Source organism: Bidens hawaiensis, unplaced genomic scaffold (genome assembly GCF_021521415.1).
Source record: "Bidens hawaiensis isolate Kalapana, Puna unplaced genomic scaffold, B.hawaiensis_p1.1 tig00004192_1, whole genome shotgun sequence".
Lineage (NCBI taxonomy): Eukaryota > Viridiplantae > Streptophyta > Magnoliopsida > Asterales > Asteraceae > Bidens > Bidens hawaiensis.
In genome coordinates this window covers 2,059,848-2,083,711 of record NW_027491249.1, presented here as the reverse complement: position 1 = coordinate 2,083,711, position 23,864 = coordinate 2,059,848, and the positions used below count along the sequence as shown (strand labels likewise).

The 23,864-nt window shown below is 31.8% G+C and overlaps 2 protein-coding genes across 2 annotated transcripts; both read left to right on the top strand.

The window, feature by feature from the left end:
- The first annotated feature begins 13,904 nt into the window (after nt 1-13,904).
- On the top strand, nt 13,905-17,024 carry LOC143625704 (nuclear poly(A) polymerase 4-like). The gene is made up of 10 exons (XM_077095972.1): nt 13,905-14,015; nt 14,089-14,166; nt 14,354-14,461; nt 14,625-14,687; nt 14,831-14,992; nt 15,073-15,195; nt 15,632-15,694; nt 15,782-16,111; nt 16,458-16,622; nt 16,689-17,024. The coding sequence occupies exons 1-10, from the start codon at nt 13,905-13,907 to the stop codon at nt 17,022-17,024; spliced, it is 1,539 nt and encodes a 512-aa protein (XP_076952087.1).
- A 4,245-nt stretch (nt 17,025-21,269) lies between these two features.
- On the top strand, nt 21,270-22,838 carry LOC143625651 (protein IQ-domain 26-like). Its single transcript, XM_077095935.1, has 3 exons — nt 21,270-21,712; nt 21,798-22,007; nt 22,151-22,838. The coding sequence occupies exons 1-3, from the start codon at nt 21,332-21,334 to the stop codon at nt 22,745-22,747; spliced, it is 1,188 nt and encodes a 395-aa protein (XP_076952050.1). The 5' UTR covers nt 21,270-21,331; the 3' UTR covers nt 22,748-22,838.
- Nucleotides 22,839-23,864: the final 1,026 nt, after the last annotated feature.

The window sequence follows — 23,864 nt, the reverse complement described above, 5'->3', positions numbered from 1 at the left end:
CGATCGCAAACCCTCCATTGTTATTGTTAATTAACACTTGAATATTAAGATTCAGTGTTTGTGTTTGTGTTGTGTTGAAAACCCTAGACCTAGAGAGAGATAATTGGGGGGTAATGGGAACGTGGATCTCAAGAAACAAATATAATAATAATAATAATAATAATAATAATAATAGTATGAAACTATATTATATTATTATATACAATACTAGCTTTTGAACCCGTGTATTACACGGGTTTTGTCAAATGATAAAAATAAATAAAGTCTACTATTTCAGTTGTGATTCTCAAAATACTTGTGAATTAATTTAATGTAGACTTAATGAAAAATACAAACAGGGTTAACAAAAAATACTAAAATAGCATTATTTTAGAAACACTAGTTGTTGATTTGCAAGAAATTTAAAAAATGTACTAAAGTTGTATAGTTGGTCAAACCTTATGTATGAAAATGACATTTAATTCAATAATAAATATAATCCACACTATGTTATAACCCATTTGACAAAATTGTTTTGACCCATGGCCCATGAATAACTAGAATGAATGAGATGAGAGATTAGGAATTAGGTGAAATGTGGGATTGACATCTAAGCTTCAATATTTTCTTTTATTAGTATTGTAAGATAAGATTATTTGATTCTTTTCCCACCGTCTCAATCTTTATTTATTTTTATTTAAAACTAGTCCCTGGAGTACTTTTAATCACTGTTGTTGTAAAAAATCATTACTAGGCGTTGATTAATCCGTGATTAACACTTAGTCGAATGTTCTCCACCCCATCAATTAATTTTGAGCTAATCGATCAACGATCAAATCCGTCCAAAATCAGGATTAGTCGGACTATTCGGCCTTTTCTACGAGGTTCGGATCAAAATCGACTATTTTTTGGCAAGATTCCGGCTAAAGTCAGTGGTTTCCAGCTAGATTCAAGTTGATTGTTGGCAAAAATGTGTTTGTATCTTTGTATATATGAAAATGAAAATTAAATAATAAAACGTGTGCGTGTATGTATAAAACTGAAAAATTATACATTAATGTTCGATGTGATTAATCGTTAGTCCCCACCCCACTACTCGACTAGAGATTTCTACAACACGGCTATTAATTGAAATAGCAACTGCAAAGCCGTTCATCGGGTTGTTGTGTGGTTGGGGGGAGGCAATTGTTGACACGACTAAAACCATTAAAAAAAGAGAAAAAAAAATGTTTTGAGTTAAATAACACGACTTGTTTAGAAAAACAGTTCTCATCAAAGTCATCTAACATGACTCATTTAAAAAATATTTTTATAATTATATTTTTATTTATGTTTTTTATGTTTTCCACTTTTCTAAAACGCCCTTGTGATTTTCGCTTCGCTTTCAAGATTTTATTATAATTTTCAAAAACAAAAGGTATTAATATTTTACCCATTTAACCGACCCATAATCAAAATTGGGGGCAATGGGAACGTGGATCTGAAGAAATAAGAAACCGAAATTGAAATTGAAATTAAAATTTTGATTTGATTTTATTATTGTGAGTAGTAGTAGGAAACTATCTAGATATTCTAATAAAGTAAAATAATTATAGACACGTGTCAGTTTATGGTTACACCTCATAACTTTTTTCCTTCCAAACTAATAACTATGTCATAGATCAATAATTATTTACTTTCCTTTTACACTTCATTTATATTATATCTAACATGATTAAATTATTCAGTTTCTTTTAAACTCTATTGTATTATATATACTACACATTTTATAAAAGTAAACATTCTCATAGATTATAAATATATGCTTTAAATTTATCCATTTATTTTTCCAGTTAATTTACTAAACTGTATATATATGTTAAAATGTAATAATATATACCATTTACTTTTATATATAATAAAGTTTATCATAGTCTGTTTCTCGGTTTTTTTTATCAATGATTGTTTCAGGTTTTGTGGAACATAAATATTCTCATAGATTATAAATATATGCTTTACATTTATCTATTTATTTTTCCAGTTAATTTACTAAACTATATATATGTTAAAAATGTAATAATATATACCATTTACTTTCATATATAATAAAGTTTATCATAGTTCGTTTCTCGGTTATTTCTATCAATGATTGTTTCAGGTTTTTGTGGAACGTAAATTTGATTGTTGCGAGTCAAAAGTTGATAAACAGATTGTGTGGTACAAGTTAACTACAAATGAAAGTTAGAATTTTAAAAGTGATTTAGGTTTCGAATTTATGTTCAATGACATTTTTGAAAATAATGAAAAGATTCGGGATTTGGCTAATTGATTATTTTTCACACAACTATTAAAATTTAAGAAAAGAAAGGCGAACACTTTCGGCATGCTACCTACAGGCCTATCAATGCTTCAAACTTTTATCAAATTTGAAATATTTGTGTCGGCGTTGGCTTTTCCTTTAATGGTGATTAAAATGTGGTGTGTGAAGCATGCCATACAAAATTATGCTCAAGTGAAACAAAACATTCACAAAATTGAACAGGTTAATGTGTTATTTTATGTGCTGTCATTATGGCAAAGTCAGAAAACCCCCTCAAAATTATAAAAATAATTTTCATGGTGTAGCTCGGAACTATTATTGTATGAAAAGTCTTTAAAAATTGGTTCATAACAAAATTTTTTTCAATTATATATATATGATACTGAGAACCAAATTTCCAATAGATGGACCATTCTCAGGTATATTTTTACACTTGCGTTATTATTATTATTTATTAAGTTCACTTTTTTTTGAAAAATAATCATTTTATGATATAAATAAAATCAATTTATGTACACATAGTATGGACATAAACATAGATGTGATCATTTTTTCATATACAGTATGTACTTATGCTTTATTTATAACTTTATTATTTTAATCATCTCATGTGTTACACGGGCTCTAAAGCTAGTATTGTTATATTATTAATATTATTATTGATGATTTAATTATTCTTTTCCCACCGTTTCAATCTTTATTATTTATTTACTAGTAAGAGTGCCCGGGCGTTGTGGCGGGGACGCAACTGTGATTCGGTTATTTTTTATTTTCTAGGAGGAAACTCGCGCAATGCTGTGGCGGCGACAATTTACAATGAAAAACTTAGAAAAAAAATTAGTTTGAATAACTTTTTTGTTTGTGCGCGAGATTTTGCGGGTTATTTAACAACTATATATGTATTAGGAAAAATAAATATCAAACGTTGCATTGAAGACGACAAACCGCGACATTGTTTGTCAACATTTAGTGTCACATTTAGTCCAAATCAGTATATGAGTAGATCAGTATATGAACCTTCACCTACCAAACAAATACATAAACATGCCATAATATTGAACAAAAAAAAGTAGATACTTTCAACAAATAAACAAACCAAACTGCAACAATAAAAAATAAAATATACTAACATCGCTTAGCAACTTAGACCTCCTCATGTTGAAGCCGACAAGTCAAAAGCATCTCTACAAAATAATTCAGCAAACCGCTTATCAGGATAAATAACAGGCCTAAAATTTGCAAATTTTACAAGCTGAAACAGCAAAAACAGCCTATAAATGCAGCTATATTGCTGGAAAACTTGTACCTGAAATGCAATTAAAACTTGTCATACTTTGGAGTATAACATAGGATGAGAGAAGCACCACATTAGTAGGCCAAGACCAACTCAAGTCGTTAAGAATGAGATTGTCCAATTTCATTAGAGATCAGTTTGTCCAAAATCGACTAAAAAGTCAAAAATCCAAAAAAAAAAAAAAACCCGTTTTGACCCATAGAAAGTTAAAATTGACCAAAAATTCAAAATTGAGCAGGACCATTCCCAGTCTCTTACATTTTAGTATGACCAATATGCCCCTAATATAACCAGAACATATCACAATCCCTTACGATTAGTGAACACTTGTAGTATTTAATTTTTTGGTTGACTGTTAAACCTTAAAAAGTAAGAGAAAAACTAAAGTTAAGTTATGTAAATTCAAAATCATTGTTTTGAATGGATTTGTATTTTTCATTGTGAATTTGTAACTTTATAGTATCAATATTTAAAAACAAAATAAAATAATTTTTACTAAAACCAGACATTGTTCATCTAAATACAAGAATTTTCATGTCGTATTCGGATTCGCATGTCTTACATGATTTTCATGTTGACGTCATCAAGGTGCTCATGTCAAATTCCTAGTTCGTGTCAGGGTTCAACCCGTCAACCCACAAACACAGCCCGTATAGCACCTATAATTTTTAAGAACAATTTAGATTTTTAATTAGTACCTAACATGGGGGGCACCATTGATGAGATCCACTTGTCTGTAGATTGTTAATCACATCTTCTCCAGTTTTGCCTCGGAAGTTGAAATACAGTTATCAGTGTCCCGAGTCCTAACACACCGTTATGGCAGTCCTGCAATTCAACCAGTTATTAGAAACACAAACAACGAATAATAATTCACAAAGATTTGAAAAATGTGGAACCTTAATAAAACACTGCAATTATGCACAACAAGTCATTAGAGCCTTTTGTATTCGTTGAACTCATTTGGAGGCTTATTTTGTATCTGGTTGGAATTTATTTGATTATTTATTTTAAAACTAAGCCAAACGAAGCAAAGCCAGCTCAGTTCAAAACCAAGCTAAGCTCGAGTAAATTTCAGATCAGTGACAACATGAATCCAAACTATTTATTTATTTTTTAACGGCTGATGACAATCAAAGCTGGATTGTTTTGAGTGTGCAGTAATTGGCAGTAGTATTTGTGTCAAATTAAATCGTATGTATAAAATAGTCAGATGTCATATTGGGTTGAAATTGACAACACTAAACATATTGCAAGCTATATGTTAGACCGCCTATCCTTTGCTAAGTTAAGTTTATGCATATTGCAAGCTATAAATGTAGTTCTTCACATTGATGGTTTTGTAATTAAAGAAGATAAAAGTATTTTCTAAAGCAGGTACTCTATGAATAACAAAAGATAAAGGTGATCTCTAAATGTTACTTTCTAAAGCAGCCACCTCCTCATAAGACCCTGGCTTGCCAAACACCCCTTACCACATCCGAAATGCTCTAGAATAATCATCGTGTAACCAGAACTCCACGAATAACCCAATAAACCATTAACATAAAATGAATAAAAAACAAAAGCGGAAAAAAAACCTGTTAAATAATCATAATAGATATTTAAAAGGATATGCAAATGAAACAGTAACAGAAAACTGAGCAAACCAATATACTGCCTAAATTTTTTTACATTCAGGAACAAAGATAGCAACAACCAACTACTCTAATTTCCTAATTAACACACCTTCTAAACAATGCAATTATATGAATCCTAATATATAAAGAATGCAATTATTATAGAATAACAAATTTGTAATCAACAACATACAACATGCATAAAATCTTTGACAACAAAAGAAAATTACTAAAGTCAAAGCCTAATGAGAGCAAAAAATTGCATAACAGAACAAAGCCATTTGTAAAATTAGAATATGAAAAGGGATCACAAAACATACTAACATCAATATCCTAACATCAAAACCATATGTTAATCTACAATATTCGTATAATTACACCACACAGGCACACACAACTTTACAAATGCTAACAAAATCAGAAAAAAAAAAAAAACATACCTTAAGCACCCTAGGTTGACAAAATAGGCTCAGTCACTCAGAGTATCATCATAGCTCTTTCCATTGCCAATTGAAAGGCACAAGTAAAAATGCCCAGAAAGTCATGACGACCTAGAAGGCAAAGAAAAGAGAAACAAGCGAAAGGAACGTCCGTTTTAATTATATCTGCAATTGAGAAATTGAAAAAACCTAAAGATCATGGCTGCCGTTCGCGGGATAAGGAAAAGCAAGCGAAAGGAACGTCTGAGAGAACGCATGACCTAAAAGGGAAACAGTAAGAAGACACATGTTGCAGCGGGCTAAAAAACAAAACAGCTATGGAACCTTCAAGATATTGACGCGTAAATTGTTGTACTAAAGGCTTGTAAATAAGTACATTTAGCTACAGTGATCTTTGTGAGAGAACTGAAAGTTGCATTTTAAATATATACTAGGATTCATGATCCACGCGTTGCGCCGGTTATGTGATATTTTGTTGTTGGAGTTGTATCCGTAAGTCGCGCGTTGACTCATAGAGGTTATAGAAATTCGATACGCACCAGTATTTATAGTCACTGAAGACTAATCATAACAAAGTTGAAGCCAAATCACTAAACCGAAACAAAAAGCAGACCTAAAAATGTTAGAACCGCACACACGGATTACAAAACATAGTTTAAAAAATTTAATTTAGTAAGATCAATTGGATTATAATGATTTATTTATATTGTGCATTATCGTTTTAATGTTACAGTTAAAAACAAATAAACAGAGAAAGAGAAAGAATGCCATGCACAAATATCTCCTCTCCCTCTCACATAGATTTTTTTTTTAAATATGGTAAAACTGAATTTTGGTAACGTTGGTTGGGAAAAGATACAATACGTGTTAATAAGTGAAGAGACGTTATTCCCCGAAATGTTATAAATCAGAAATATGCATTAGGTTGTTGTACTGCATGCATAAGAACACCAAACATAAAGGAATAGTGAATTCGTCTCACATGTGTAAGTTTCTTTTTAATACATATAGTAATAAAACGTCAAAATGAGCCTGCCTTGCCGTGACAATTCAAGTGACATCTTGATTGCCTGGAAAGAATGCATGATTGCTTGTATAACATGCAGTAGAACTTATAACAAAAAGGAATAGTAAATATCCCTCACAATATGTAGAACCAAAAAAACCGTCATATTACAACTGCGAACTGATACGGTTAGTATTGGCAGTACCAGCACAAATTTGTAAACATGAATTAGCAACCCTAAAAAACATATTTTAAAGGCGTGGTATCAAACGTTGAAACACGGTTATAAAAACATGTGACGATGAGATAATTTAAAATTATAAAAAAGTTTCATTCATTGTAAAGATGAACTATAACAAATACAAAAGTAATGTTTAAGAAAATTGTTTAACCGACAAATAAAACATGTAAAGCCGACACTTGGCCACGTTTAAAATTTAAAAATATAATCTGTTAAATCAAGGGAATAAAAACCATCGAATAGTGTACTAATCTCTAATGTGATTTTAAAACATATATAATTAACAAATAATAAAGTAAAGGCTAAGTGATAAGAAAGTAAAATTCAATATATGTAAAACGTAGTTGAGTTGATGCCAATCAAATAGAGCCAAGAGAGATTTGTAGTATGCTTTGGTTAATAAAATATTAAGAAATACACAGTAAATTGAATAGTAGAATTGTTAGGAAGCGGAGATCTGCTTTTTAATATATATATAATAATATAATTTGTATTTATTTTTAATTGTTTTTAATGTTTAAAATTGAAACCAACTTATATAAAGCTGATTATTTGGATGATTTACATGTTCAGGTTACTGATTTGCCATTGTTTATGTTTATTGAAGTTATAAATGCATTGTTATTCTTAATCATAGTCATATTTGGTTACGAGGGAATCATATCTTCGGAATGTCTCTATTTTCAGTTTTCAGTGAAATGAAAGAACACTTTAAGCAGGTTCCTGATTTTTTCATGTGAAGTCATAATTTTATTGAAGCTGACCCATTTTATATATATTCTTCTTTTTTTAGAGTGATGACTATATATGGCTCTTAGCAACATTTGTTTTGTGGGTTGCCTTGGCAATCTACTTTGATAATATGTTCTCCAACTCATCAGGCATTAGAAAATCGGCTTTTTACGCTATGAACCCTGGATACTAGTCAGGGAAAAGTGGAAATCGGGTCAAAGGTAATTCAATGAAGTATTTATTATATATTCTTTGTGCTAGGCCTGCAAATGAACCGAACGAACATAAACGAAGCATGTTCGGGTTTGTTCGCTTAAAGTTAAACTAACGGGTGATCAAACTCAAACAAATAATTGAATGGGGTTTTCTTGTTCATGTTTTTTTTGTAAAGAAAATGGGCGTGTTCTTCATTAGCAATATAAACGAACGGGTTTTCTTGTTCATGTTCGTTAAGAAAATGAATGTGTCCGTTTATGTTCGTTTCTTAACAATAAAATCAATGATTTTTTTTGTTTATTCTTATTTGTTAAGAAATTGATCACGCTCACATTCATTTATCTTTGTTTGTTAGAAAACTTAAATGAATATATTAACAAACATAAGCGAACAAACTTAAAAAGTTTACATAAATATAGTAGCGAGCATAAACGAACGAGCTTAAACTAACGTAAGCTAATGAACATAAATGAACGTAAACAATTTTAAATAACGAATGTAAACAAATGTTCATAGTTGAGCAAATGTACTTTGGAAGATAGAGATTAGTGAAAAAGGGTATGAAAGTCTCTTCACCAAGGATTGAGGATTGGTAAAAGAAGATAAGAGATTAATGAAAAAAGGCATGCATTTCGAGTATCAATTTGAATGTACAAAGAGGGCATGCAATCTTATATACTGGTATTGAGAGGAGTCATTAGTGAAAGCAACATTTTACTTTAAAATCACTCAAAGTTGAAAGAGTTTGGACTGAAGGACCCTTGTGTGCTTATATATAAAATACATTTGTATATGAGCAACTTGACATTTATAAGAGGAGGTTTTTTTTTCTAGCTTCACTCCAGTTAAATTGTTATGCATTTTGTTGTTATAGAATGAATTTTAACTTACAAGAAAATTCTTCATGATATCCCTCATTCCATTTAATTGGAGATTTTTTAATGATTTACTACTTATCATTTTGTTTCCTATCTTTGTGGTGTTGCATTTTACAGCATAATAGACCCTTGAATTCACAAGTTGTTGGTCTTTTGTAGAAGTTCAATTTGAAAAAAGACTGTTGCACAGAAGGCTCTTGATAATCTTGTTGAAAGCAGAAAAGTAACATTCAAAGAATATGGAGAACAGAAGATATATCTTGCTAGACAAGATCAATTTCAGATTCCAAACAACGAAGAACTTAATTAAATGAAAGAAGAAAATGCCAGATTACAAGAGATGCTGAAAGAACAAAAAAATTCAAACAGTTAGCTTGTGGGAGGTACTCTTTTAAAACTGTTTATTTTATTATGTTATTATCTTATTCATATTATACATGAATTTTTATATGCTAACTTAATGTATATAGATAAATATAGAAAAGAATGAACTAAAACTAATGTAAACAAACTATCGTAACCGAGCAAACACAATCAAATATAAATGAAAGAACGTTCAAGAACATAAATAAACGACCAAGACATTTGCTTGTTTAATAAATAAACGAACTTTGTGTCCAACGGCTCACTGGCATACCAATTAACAAGCCTCTTTCTTTTCTAAAACGGGTCATATAATAATAGCAACAATATTCTATATACAGCCTCTTATGTATATCTATACTCATGCTTGTTTGCAGGGTAACGGTTCCGGTCGTTTTAAGCGGTGCAGTATTTTCAGCTGCACATTTTACTCCTGGGGAATTTCTACAGCATTTTATACCTGGTAAAAAAAGATACGTTCTTTTTGCTATCTAATTTGTGCTGCAAAGTGTGCCTTGATGTACCATTTTTTTTAATAAGATTACCTAAATTATGTAATTTTATGGTTTGACTTTAGGTAGTATATGCATGATGAATATGCTTATGTGACTTATTTTGTTGTCACTCGCTAAACCATGTGCTGGGTTTGTTTAATAGTGTTCTAACACTTCAACTTGGGACCTATCCAAACACTCATGTTCTATAAATCATACTAGCTTTCAACAAAAAAGACAACCAATAGTAGTTCAATGGTAGCACAAAACTTGACACTTAAGTTGTGCAATGTGTATGCAGTTTTACACTTTTGTAGAATACAGAGTGAACAAAGTGGGGGAAGAGGTGGAGTGATTTAGAAGACTACAAACCGGCTGCCATGATTAGGTTGCTGCATATGGATGTAAATTTTATGTCCAGTCTCTCCTTTAATATGTGTGGCTATGGATATACAAAGATTAGTATTTTTTAATTTATCTTTGTAATTGAATTGTAAAACGCCCGTTCTTATTGCTATATAATATTTCTACATTAATTTTTTCACACGGTTCACTATTTCGCCGCAACGCTTGGGTACATTACTAGCAGAAATGTGTAGTTTAGTTTCAATATAAAAGGAAGCATAATTTTATACACTCTTGTTGCAGAAAATAAATACAGGGCCCAAGCATAAAGTGAACATTATTGTGTAACTCACTAATACTTGTCCTTGCAAGATCTTGCCATAGAAGTGTTAAATTTTTGAAATAACGAGATTTGATTTCTTATGTTGCAAACTTTATATATCACAACACATGTTTTTTTATTTATGGTTTGTAGGTAAGTTTTATTTCTTCTGAATCACTATTGATCTTTTTTTTTTCTAATTATGATTCGGGTTGTTTCTGGGTGTAGCGGTTCATATTTTGGAATTATCGGATAGTGCTTTGAACAACTATAAATAACATATTTTGTGCCACTGCATTGTAGGGGTTTTCTATACTATAAGTAAATTCTGCTATAGGAAAATGCCGGTATCATAACAAACCGGATTCCCGTTGCGTTCCCCGCCGCAACGCACGGGCTCTCCTACTAGTTCTTATAAAATTGTTCTCTTCAGTCTTCACGCTTCTCAAAATATTCAAACCCGAATTTTTAATCACGTCTCACTTTCAATTCTCCATTGACCTATGGTTTTCTTTCATCCAATTACAACTATATACGAAGACTGCTTGAAATACCTACATTCGCTATGGCATCAGGAAGTTACCAAAATTCTTTCTCTAGAGGCCATCATATATTAGTTTACTAAGAACCCTGGATTAAAGGGACTTTGTCGTGTCTTCTTTATAAAAATATATTGAATTATTAATTAATCGATGATGGGTTCTTGAAGTTATTAGTACATGTTGTACTATATACAACTTTGCAAGTGAAGAAGAATCCACTAAATGACAAAGGTTCTTGATTGAACTAAACATGTCTCAAATATCATTTAATCAAACATTTATTCACAATGTTTTAACCAAGTCCTTAAAAAATTATAATTAATGTACATATGTTTATCCTTAAAAACACATCTTAAATTTTCAGTTTTTAGAAATTCTAATTTGAATATATAGCAACTAATGTCAAAATCTGATAACAAAAAGACAATATTAAATCATTTAAACTTTAAATTATAACAATAAAAAAACTAACATTGAGATTAAATATTAAATATTAAAAATTAAAAAATAACAGTAAACACGTGGAAGGTAATTTCATAAATTTTACAGTTGCGTGTCTTTTTTGAAATATCGTGATATAAAGTTTTTGAAAAACTTACTATGGTTATACCTTTTCAATGTATCAAAACACCTATAAATCTGTTAACGTCCTATAATCTTTTAACTTTTGTAGTTATATCATCAAAATTGTGTCATGTTATCAAACATCATTCTGTTGTTCTACTCTACATCGATATATAAGCGCAGTGGCGGATTTAGACCATAATCTCAGAGGTAACGCTAAAAAAATTACCATATTTCATACAATGCAAACGATTGTTTTTACCGTATTCATACAATAACCGAATTTTTTTACGATATTTCATACAATAGTTTTTTTGTTTTTTTAACTTACCTTTGGACTGCTATCTTCATTTTTTTGTAATTTTCGTTTAAAATGATTGCCAATAGAACTTTGTTGTTTCATCTTTCAAGTTTCCTAATTTTAGAAATGACAAAATTTAAACCATAATTCTATAATCAATTTCAGTTTACACATAAATCCTAACCCTAATTAATTACAATTTCCAATTTATATTATCAAAACATCCAACAAAACATAATCAATTATTCAATTGTTACCAATGGGGTGATACTCCATTGTCAAAGGCAAAACCTTTAAAGCACCTGGGTTTGGAGGGGAGGTCTTGGATTCAAATCCAAAAGACAACAAAAATTAAAAGAAATTCATTGTTAAAAAAATCATTTAATTGCTCATAAATAATTCCAAATTAACAATTTATATAAACAAGCAAACAATTACAATTTTAAGTAGAAGTAGAAGAATATATAAATTGAATAAGTAGAATTCAAATCGTGGACGAGGGAGTGAGGGACTAAAGGAGCACCTTTCGTTGGCTACTCGGTTGCAGCATGCAGGGGGTTGGGGCAGTGTGGGGTGGAAGCCACGACTGAATAAAACTTTGTTTTGTTGAATGTTGATATCCAACCTAAATCAAACGTTTAAGCATAAATGAAAAACAAACAAATGGCTTTATAGTTTGTGCTTAAATTTGGTTGGGCTTTAATTGATTTCAGCTTTTAATTTGGTTAGGCTTTAAACAAACAAGGGTAACATTATATTTTTTCAGGGGTAGCGAAATACGAAAACCGACCAAGACGTATAAAATTTGTACTACCGGCGAAAAGTTGAGGGGTAGCGTCGTTATATACTAGGTCCGCCATTGTATAAAGGGATAGTTATTAGCGATCAAACAGTAAGCCTGAGGAGTTTCTTTACCCTAACATATACAATGTAAAAAAGAATAATAAAAATACCTATGTTGTATCTAGAAGAAAAGTTGATGGGGGTAACGCAGGATATAAAAGAATTTGTTCAGAGGTATCCTATGCTCAAACAGGATATAAAAGAGGTATCCAATGCTCAAAACGGAAAAAAAATTGCACAAAAATGTACTTCGCTAAGAAATTTTGGTAATTTACTATGAAAATAAAGACCATGTATATAATATGAATGTATGCATTGTTAATCATATTTATATAGATGCTAGATTTTAGACCCGCGCCTCGCGTTGGGTTTTGAAGAGGATATTGTACAGCCATATGAAAATTACATCATAAGTTTAATATAAGTAGTTCAATTCACAAAAAGTTGGCTGCTTTGGCCATTTACAAAACATGGCTATTGTATACTTGTAATTTGCATTGCAAATCTGTTAAAAGATTCTCTTTTAACAACCTATATATAAGGAAGCACAAAGTCACTACCAGAAATCAATATTAACCAAGATGAAACACAAATCAACAAATTATTTATTTTATTACCTCATCAGCATCTTTATTCAACTGTTATGTATCCGATTGTTGCTGAAGACGATGGTGATGATTAAGATGTGTGGGTTTTTAGATCTTCATGTCGTAGAAAGAGATGGCCGTCCTTCATCAGAGGTGGTTTATCGGAATGCCATCAAGAGAAAAATGTCCAATTGAACTCAAATCTTCATTTAAATAGAACCTGCAAACTGTCACTGAAAGCAAATAAACTGGATCTTTTCATGTTTATCAGTTATCTTTTCTGAGTCTTCTGATTTCTGTGGTTCAAAAAAAACGTCAATGTAGCTGAATAACCAAAGAAACAAATAAAAGAAAAGTTATAACAAGTGAGGTTTTTTACCCGTCTTTTGCAACTACAGAGTATTGCAACAAAATACATTGACGCTGACCCGTTTTCCGACTATATGCAATCTGATCTGTTAGCAAACAAAAACACAATCTATAGTCTGCGATGTTACAAAAACCAAATATATACAAGGAATAGTTGTAAAACAGTTATAAGCAGATTAAAATACTGCAAGTTGAATTAAGAAAAGTCAACAACCATCTGTTGACCTTTCACAATATCCATGCCTTCCTAAGAATAAACGTAGGCATTTAATTTTTAGTCTTTGGCCATATAGCAATTTACAATCATTTCTTTACATTTTCTTTTTGTAATCAAACTAGATATAAATTAAATCATCCATCTTATAATTTCTTGTCTACTTTCTTCTTTAGTTTTTGAATCCAACATTTTATATTGTGTGTCACTTTAATTCATCAGTCCTTGTTTTTCTTCAAACAACCATAACTATATAATGGCAGGCCCGGAGTCCACACCTTCGCCACGGCAGCTCGGAGTTACTAAAATCCTGTCTCCAGTGGGACCATCTGAGGCAGATTTACTAAGAACCGAGGAACTGAATAAGGTGAGTTTTGTCAACTCTTCTTTCGCAACGATGTTTTATTTAACAGTTAAAAGTTTGTGTGCTCTTGTATTAGTTCTTGGTAGATGCTGGACTATATGAAAGTAAAGAAGAATCCTTTAAGAGGGTGAAGGTTCTTTCTATAATTGAACAGGTGTCTCAACTTTCTATTATTGATTTTGATAACTATTATATGAAATATCAATCAAAGTATATTCATATGATTATCAACTAATTATGACCATTGACCAAATTAATCTTGATCATTAAATATTATGTAGCAATCTTATATGTGTCACGTTCGGTGTGAATGACCATCTTTTGCGAATCGGTTGTTGTAGATTGTTAATGTTTGGGTGAAGCAACTTACTCGTGTACGAGGGTATACGGATCAAATGGTGGGAGATGCAAATGCCGCCCTATATACTTTCGGTTCATATCGGCTTGGGGTAAGATGATCTTGTTCTCTTTATTTTGTACATCTTGGTATGCTACTTCTATTTCAAATATGCAACATGTTAGTTCTATAAAGAAAGTAAAACATGACTTGTTGATCGCGTTATGACTTATAAGGATGTTGATCATAGTCTAATTCTTGAACTTTGATGGTAGGTTCATGGTCCGGGGACAAGCATCGACACCTTGTGTGTGGGGCCTTCTTATGTGAATCAAGATGTAAGTTTTTATACTTCAGGAAAATCGGATTTTAATAATCTAAACTGTTATTTATTGCCGATAATAATACTAACTACAAAGTTTAACTTTAGTTGCCAAAATTTAATATCTGTAACTCGTGCTACTTATTTAATATTCATTAGGAGGATTTCTTCTTTGGTTTGCACAACATTTTAACTAAAATGGAAGAAGTTACTGAGTTTCAACCAGTTCCAGCCACTCATGTTCCGGTCATGAAATTCAAATTCGATGGAATATCTATTAATCTTTTTTACGCAAACATTTCTCTTTTGGTTGTTCCATGCGTAACTGCGTAAGTGTTTTGTGATTTTGTGACATTTATATTCCTATAATGACTAAACTTTTCCGTAATAATATTCTCCAGGAGGGGCTAGGCCTAGACATTTTGGATAATTCTGTATTGTATGATGTTGACAAGCCAACAGCTAGGAGTCTTAACGGTTGCAGATATACTGATCAGATTCTTAAACTTGTTGCAAATGTTGAGGTACAAATTATAGATAGAAATAATAATTCTTGAGACAAAATGATATATTATTGAATAAAGAAACACTGCATTATGTTCTTTCTGGGAATGTATTCTACATTGACATATAACAATTATGTAAGGAAATTAAATGCGTAACTAACCGATTAAAGTGATTTATGTGTTTTACACTAAAAAAACGATTAGACACATATCTAAAGTTATGGGAAAATCGTCATTGCTTAAATCAAAGCCCTAAATTATGAATGTCTTGTTCGACAGTTTGCCACGTGATCCGGCTTGTATTTTGTAAGTCCATCCATAGCGCAAGTTATACTATTTTAAGTGTAGAATTTTATAGTCATGTTTTCCTTTGTCTAGTCAGTACAATTAGGAGTCTACAAGCTTTTAGATCAGTTCTGTATCATTTCTGTCTACCTTTTCATATTGTTTTCAGCATTTTCGTACAACGCTTCGTTGCATAAGGTTTTGGGCCAAACAACGTGGCATTTATTCAAACGTAAGTAAACATGATTATTAGATCTTTTTATAGTTCGTTTTATTCGTTAAATTGTTAACATTTTGGCATGTTTTCCCTTCGGTTCAGGTGACAGGATTTCTTGGTGGTGTGAGTTGGGCTATAATGGTTGCGCGTGTTTGTCAACTATATCCTAATGCTATTCCAAGTATGCTCGTGTCAAGATTTTTTAAGGTTTTCTCACACTGGCGATGGCCAAATCCGGTTATGCTTTGTACGTTACAAGAGGATGAGCTTGGACTTGTTGTGTGGGACCCGCGTAAGAACCCTGAGGACCGGACTCACCATATGCCGATCATAACACCTGCGTACCCGTCCATGAATTCTAGCTATAATGTTACCAATACCACACTTGGTGTCATAACCGAACAAATCCTATTCGGCAATAGAATATGCGAGGTACGAACATATTAGCAGTCTAGTTTTGTGTATTTGAACTGCTTTCATTTGAACTAGCCAGTACTTACATGCCCGACCGGACTTCAATTTTTTTTCTTCCAAAGTTTAATATATTGATCTACTTATTACTACTCTAAACTCTATATTTTGTTTAATTTAGATTTTATACTTTGTTAATATCATAAACTAATAGAAAACATAAGTTATTTGTTATATTTTGTTTTAAATCTGTTGCATATATCAATTTTTAAACTATTTGTCGTAAGCCGATAAGCTGGACGGTGTGGTTATGAAAACATTGGTGTTCCTTCTAATGTTGACTTCAAGCATTGACTTTTGCGTCCAGGATATTAAACTTAACAAAGCCGAGTGGCCTGCATTGTTTGAACCGTATAAGTTTTTCAAGAGTTACAAAAACTACCTGCAGATCGATATAGTTGCTTCAAATACCGATGATTTGCGTGAATGGAAAGATTGGGTTGAGTCTCAAATAAGACAGTTGACTTTAATGGTAAGTTGTTAACTAAGTTGACTTTGAGGGTTGACTTTGACTTTTAATGGTATAATTTTTTTATAGATTGAACGGGACACGTCAGGGATGCTGCTGTGCCATCCGTATCCTCGTGAATATTCGGATCCATCAAAGCAATGTTCACACATTGCTTTCTTCATGGGATTAAACAGGAAACAAAGTGAAGTGGTTGGAGAAGGTCGACCGCAGTTTGACATACGTGGGACCGTTGATGAGTTTAGGCATTTAGTGAATATGTATATGTTTTGGAGACCAGGGATGGATGTTTTTGTTTCTCATGTGCGTGCAAAGCAGATCCCGGTGTATGTGTTTCCAGAGCGTATACACGCAAGTCGAAAGCGGTCTCATGATAAGGGTGCCAAAGCATCTACAAGTAAGTGATTTTGAGTATTGCAAACTCTTGACTTGTGATATGTATTCATTGTTTTATGTTATGAAACACTATTATGAGGTCATCACCTTATTTCTTTGTAAGAATCATGGGCTGCTGATGGTTTGGCAAACCCAAACTGATTATGGGCTTGACTTGTTCAGGCCCATTTTCTAATGTTAACATGATAATTTTTACTTTTATTCTTTTAGGCAGTTTTGCTTTTGCATTAAGACTCCAAATATGTTTTACTTAAATTCCAAGCAAACACTACACCAAGTATGTATTTTTTTATTTTTTTTAATAATGTGTGCTCGCTAACGGGCGGACATCCATTTTTTCTTCTTTTTGCATGTCATCGTAGCCAAAAACTTTTGCGGTATGTTCTTGGTTTCTTAGCTTTGATATAGCATTCTCTTATGAGTTATGCAGTATGCAAACTACATTGTCTTTATGTTTCTAAATTGTGTGTTTTTTAATGTGTTGCATCATTGATCTAGACTCCTGTTGCACACTTTTTCAAACGATGTAATAAGTTCAGTGTTGTTTGATAATGTTGCTCGTTATGCTATATAAGCTTCAGCGACACAACAATAATAATAATAATAATAATAATAATAATAATAATAATAATAATAATAATAATAATATTGTAAAAAGATATTACGAAAGTGACTACAAATAAGATGGTGTTTTTTCTTTTTTTGTTTTTTGTGACAATCATATTGCATAAAATTATCTATTTTCACCCCCAAACAAAACTTGACTAGTCATTTTCATTATCTTCATTTCTCCAACGTTGATTCCTCTAAAAGAAAATATAACGTGTTTCAATTTACTGATTAAATAGTTATGCTAACGGATTTAATTTTTATGTAAAAACATAAATTTAAACTTGTAGCAAGCATTACCTCTTTTAAAAAATCATATTTCATCAAAAGTATAAGCTCCTTATTTCATCAAGTATATATTTTATAAATATAATTTCATCAAAAGTATAAGCTCCTTGTATAATATAATTTCATAAAAAGTATCAACGCCATAATTTCTACAAACTTGGAATACGGTTTCATTGAATTTTGACCTTGCAAATGTTCGTTTAAATTTATTCTATTTTTATAAATCCATTCGTAATGGCCATTTTAAAGGTGGATAAAGCGGCTAACTACCTCCCTGGGGCAATATAGGGACATGAAGGGATATTGTCGTTTCTACGATAGCATATCAACATCATATGTGGCCTAAAGTCAGAATCACCTTCGAAAATTTAAATACCTCGATCAAGCTAAAATAAAAAGGCTCGTAGGTCAAACGAGTAACGAAATATATAAGTTAATTTCTTTAAACGATGATTAACATTATCTTTTCTTTTTAGTTTTTAAATTTAGTTTATGCCCAATAACTTAAATGTAATATGGAGAAAATAAGTTTTGAGCCCAATATATTTAAGAAAATTAATAATATCTATGCCTATTTTATAACAAAAGAATTTTAAAAATATATATAATAATATAAATATAAATCAAAAAAGGTTAAAATGCAAAGGGTTTCAAAAACCCCTTAAAAAATATTCAAAAATTTTAATAAAAAAATAATAACTCAAAATATAAATCAAAAACGCAAAAACTAAAATAACAAAAATGTCTCTCACGTCGTCATCGTTCATTAAAAAAAAACTCGGTTTCGTGTCGGTTCAGGTTCGGTTTTTTTTGTTCATTTTTGCTTTTTTCGTTTCGGTATCTATTCGGTTTCAATGTTTTCGGTTTTTGTTATGTTTCGATTTCTCAGTTTTATTCGGTTTAGGATGGGTATGGGTAAAGATGGATAAAGTTAACCCATCTTGAACCAAGTAAATGTTAAAATATAAAGGGTTTCAAAAACCACTCAAAAAAATATTCAAAAAATTAATAAAAAAATAATAACTCAAAATATAAATCGAAAACGCAAAAAGTAAAATAACTAAAACGTTTCCCCGGTCTTCCTCGTTCATAAAAAAAAAAAAAATCACTCGGTTTTTTCTCGGTTAAGGTTCGGTTTTTTTCGCTTCGGTTTTGCTTTTTTTTTTCATTCGATCGGTTTCGGTATATGTTCAGTTTCAATGATTTCGGTTTTGATTTCTCGGTTTCTATTCGGTTTCGTGGGTTTTGTTTGAAATAAAATTGGATAAAGCTTGTTTTAGTCCATTCTAACCCATAAACAAACTCATTCTAACCTATAACCAAAAGTCACTAGTATTTTCCCAACTCATCTTGACCCACTTGCAAAATTCTTTTGATCTATCCTGACCCATCTCAATTTAAAAAGTTATCCAAATTGACCCAAAACAATCAATTTGGGTTTGTTTCGCCACCCTTAGTCCCAAGAGTACCCGATCTAACTTGGTTCTCTTGGGTGCTAACACAATAACGAAGAAGAGGAAAAAAAGAGTACCCCCTCCCCCCTTTCCCAAAAGAAAAGTGAACCGGTACAGTTAGAAGTCCGAATTCCCACCGCATCCCCACCACCCCACAACAACGTGTGGGTTTAATAACATTTAATTTTTATTTTATTTTATAAAGTTTAAAGTTTACTTTAAGTAAAAGTAATTTTTCTCTTCAAATTCCATTCTCTTTAATTTCATCTACCTTCTCTGATATTCTGCACGAATTTACCAGAAAGATTTATGTTAAGATCAGTTAATCTTTTCATTAAAATTGTTTGTTTTCATTAAAATTGCTTTGTCACTTTGTCTGTACTATTGAAACCCTGCATCTCAACAATGAACCAGTAAAATTATGTTGTTTCATAACCAGACCCAATTCCAATTCAACTATATAATAAATGGCACACCAACAAATTAGATTATCTAGGTCCGCATTGATTATTAATTTAAAAAAGTAGTAAGTACACAATTGAGGGTTAATTTGAAATTTAGAAGGTGGTTGTTTGACATAATAATTTCTTCTTTGTCAACCACTTTTTTTGTGTTCCAACATTAATCTATTAATGTTTTGTCTCTAAATCTTTGTATTATTTGACTGGGATTTTGTGGGCGTGTGTATGTGTGACAAGGGGGAAGAAGCTAAATGAGTGTTTTTTTGAAATTTAGAAAGTTAGGTGTGGTGGGTGTGTGGCCATTTGAGTATTAAACTTCTTGACATTATTATTGCTACTTTTCACAAACTAATCTTTTTAAAAGATCAAACTTCATGTGTTTTTGTCTCTAGATTCTTGGCTTGTTTGACTGGTTTATGTGTTTGTGCCAATGCTACATAATCATTATTATTATTCTTTTTAAAGTTTTGTTACAAAGTTCATAGTTTTCAATTTAACCACTTCAGGTTTTTGTGCCTGTTATTAATATTTTTAAAAACCAAGACTTTGACCTAACGATATCTTGTGGTGTAATAGATGTTCCCGTAATTTGAAGGTCAAAGGTTCAAATCCCGGACGTAGGTTCACGAGTAAATTATTAATATTATTAGTTAAAATTTTATTTTAATATTATTTACTATTACTATTTTCTCCATTATGAAACCACTAGTATAACTTTTTGTTTTTCTTTTCTCTCTTTATCCTAATTTATTTCTTATTTTCTTTTATTTCATTTTTTCAAAAACTTTTTTAATTACTTTTCAAGACTTCTTTATCTTTCATCTAGTACCCGTATCAGTGCACGGGTATGGTAGTCCTGATTTTAACGTTATGCTATAATTAAGCAATGTAACGAACATGTTTCTATGCGTACACTTTTAGTTATATCACAACTATGTTCTCGGCTTTCTCTTCATTTGAAGATTATTAGTTTAAAATTGTTATCTTGATTAAATGTCGTAATGACTGGATAATGAACCGTAAAAACCAAATATAAAACACGCTACCCATCCCGAAGCACGGATTAACCGCCCTCTACTTATCTATTTAAATTGAAACTTCCCTCCCCATTTACCTTCAATTTCATCTCAATTCATTTGAAAGATTTATGTCTCATATTCCAACTTTTTCCCTTGTATCCTTCTGCATCATCCTTTTGTCACCTAATGCAGTTCATCACGAGGTAATGTCAGAAACCCAAGAATAAAAATTCAAAAATAGGCCATACATTATCTCTCAAACGCCATTATTTTAAGGTTTTTGATACCACTTAATTTCTCTCTCTTTCATCACCTCTCTTGTAAAAGATTCTTAATGTCCTTCCAAATGTTCCTTCACTGTTAATATACACTTGGCTCTCACTTTAACCTTACCTTGTTATTGCACCACATATATACATTGTCTTGTTTTCTTTTCCTCTCTTATTTTCCATATTTGAGTTCACAAAAAAATAAGACAGCATAATATGGGAAAAGCTACTAGGTGGTTTAAAGGCTTGTGGGGTATGAAGGATAAAGAAAATGTTAACAGTTTGAATTCGGGTGACCGAAAGGAGAAGAAGCGGTGGAGCTTCGGAAAGCCCTTGAAAGAATCTCAGACACAGGCGGCGTCAAGTGCTGACGCCACCTGGCTGAGATCTTACATGTCTGAGTCAGAAAAAGAACAAAACAAGCATGCAATTGCTGTTGCGGCCGCAACTGCCGCGGCTGCAGATGCAGCAGTTGCGGCCGCACAGGCTGCTGTTGCAGTCGTGCGCCTCACGAACCAACGGCGAACAATGTCGTATACAGGCGGGAAAGAGATAATGGCGGCTGTGAAGATTCAGAAAGTCTTTAGATCCCATTTGGTTATTAACTAATCCTTGATGCTATTAAATCACATTCTTTTTTTATTTTGAATTTTAATTAAGTTTTTGGTGATTAATATTTCAGGCTAGAAAGGCTTTAAGGGCTTTAAAAGGGCTAGTAAAGCTACAAGCTCTTGTAAGGGGATTTCTTGTGCGAAAACGAGCCGCAGCGACTCTTCATAGTATGCAAGCCCTCATTCGAGCACAGGCCGCAATCAGATCGGAAAGGGCCCGCCGCTCGTTCACCAAAGACAACCGCTCCGAGCCGCTTGAGTTCCGCCATAGAAAATCAATTGTAAGATGTTTCACTTGTTATTTTAGAAACAAACAATTAAATATCACACGGTAACAAAGTTATTGGTAAGGTCTAATGTCACACGTAACAAAGTTATTGGTAGGGTCTGGAAATAACTTAGTCATATTGTTTAACATTATCAGGGCGAAATTGACAATGAGAGAAATGAATTTCATAGCAAGAGACTCTCAACATATGAATCCAACATTAATTGCTATGACGAAAGCCCGAAAATAGTGGAAATCGACACCTATAGGCCGCAATCTAGATCCCGACGCATCAACACATGCACGTCTGATTCCGGGGAGGATTCCCACTCCCATTACATCAACATGCCATCCCCCCTTCATTGCCAAAACCCCGTGTGCCTCTCGATCCCTGAATACAACCATCATCAAGATTTCGAGTGGGGATACGTAGGAGACGATTACAAGTACTCGAACACCGCTCAAAGCACTCCTCGTTTCATCAACACAAACCGGTCGAATGGGCCAGTCACTCCGGCTAAAAGTGTGTGTGGAGATAGCTTCTTTAGGCCTTATTCGAACCACCCTAGTTACATGGCGGGTACGCAATCGTCCAAAGCTAAGTTGAGGTCACATAGTGCACCTAAACAAAGGCCTGACCCGGGGCCGAATAAGAGGTTGTCACTTAATGAAATAGTGGCATCAAGATATAGTTTAAGTGGTTTGAAGATGCAAAAGACTTGTTCTCAAGTTCAAGAAGCTTTTGATTTGTAATGGTGGTTAGTTAGCTACTTAGATTATGAATGAATGCGTTGGTTTTGATAGAGAATTTGGGATCATTGCATAGATGTGAACAAGAAATCCTTTTTCTTGGTTTTGTTGTGTAAATTATATTAAAAGTGTTTTAAGATGATTTGCATGTATGAAATGTGGCTTTGTTGTTTATATATTTTTAATAAATGTTGGTATGAAAGTTGAACACTTTTTTTAGATGATTTGCATGAATGAAATTTGTTGTGTTGTTTATATATTTTTAGAAAAGGTTTTTGAAAAATGTTTGCATGAAAGTTGAACACATTTTAAGATGATTTGCACGTATGAAATGTTGTTTTGTTGTCTATATATTAAAAACAAAGGTTTTAAAAAATGTTGGTAGGAAAGTAATTTAACACATTTTTAGATGATTTGCATGCATAAAATGTAGTTTTGATGTTTATATATTTTTAAAAAAGGTTTTAAAAAATGTTGGTATGAAAGTTGAACACACTTTAAGATGATTTGCATGTATGAAAATATTATTTAGATATTTAAAAAAAAAGTTTTTGAAAAATGTTGGTATGAAAGTTAACACATTTTAAGATGATATATTTGAAGCTCCCAAGTTCCCTCTTTCCCAGTTGAGGCATTTTAAGATTTGCGTTATAACATTTGGTCAGTTTCTGCAGAAGTGCCTAAATAACACCATCATTGTACTTATAACCAGTGGGCTTTGCTTCAATTTATAGCAACAGGTAAATTAGTTAGCTAGCAGTTATAAATATTTTACAGAAAAGTAAAAATAAAGATTTGTTTATCAACACTTGGTACTAGGAAATATTAGTTTTCCAATGTATGTAACATACTTTCGGTTAATATAATGATGATGTGACACTAGTGTCATTTTACTATCATAAAATATTACTTATATAGTACTTATATAAAGTGAAAGAAAAAGTTTTGTTTTTATTGATGATAAAAACATGAAAGTAAGTTATACTTTGATGCTATGAAGTGTAAACCAATGCATGTATTTTAATATAAGATTTTAAGTTAAAATACAACATTCTTACTTCTTGAGATTTTGACCTTACTACAAGGAAATGATAGGTTTTCATTGTAACATACTTTGATT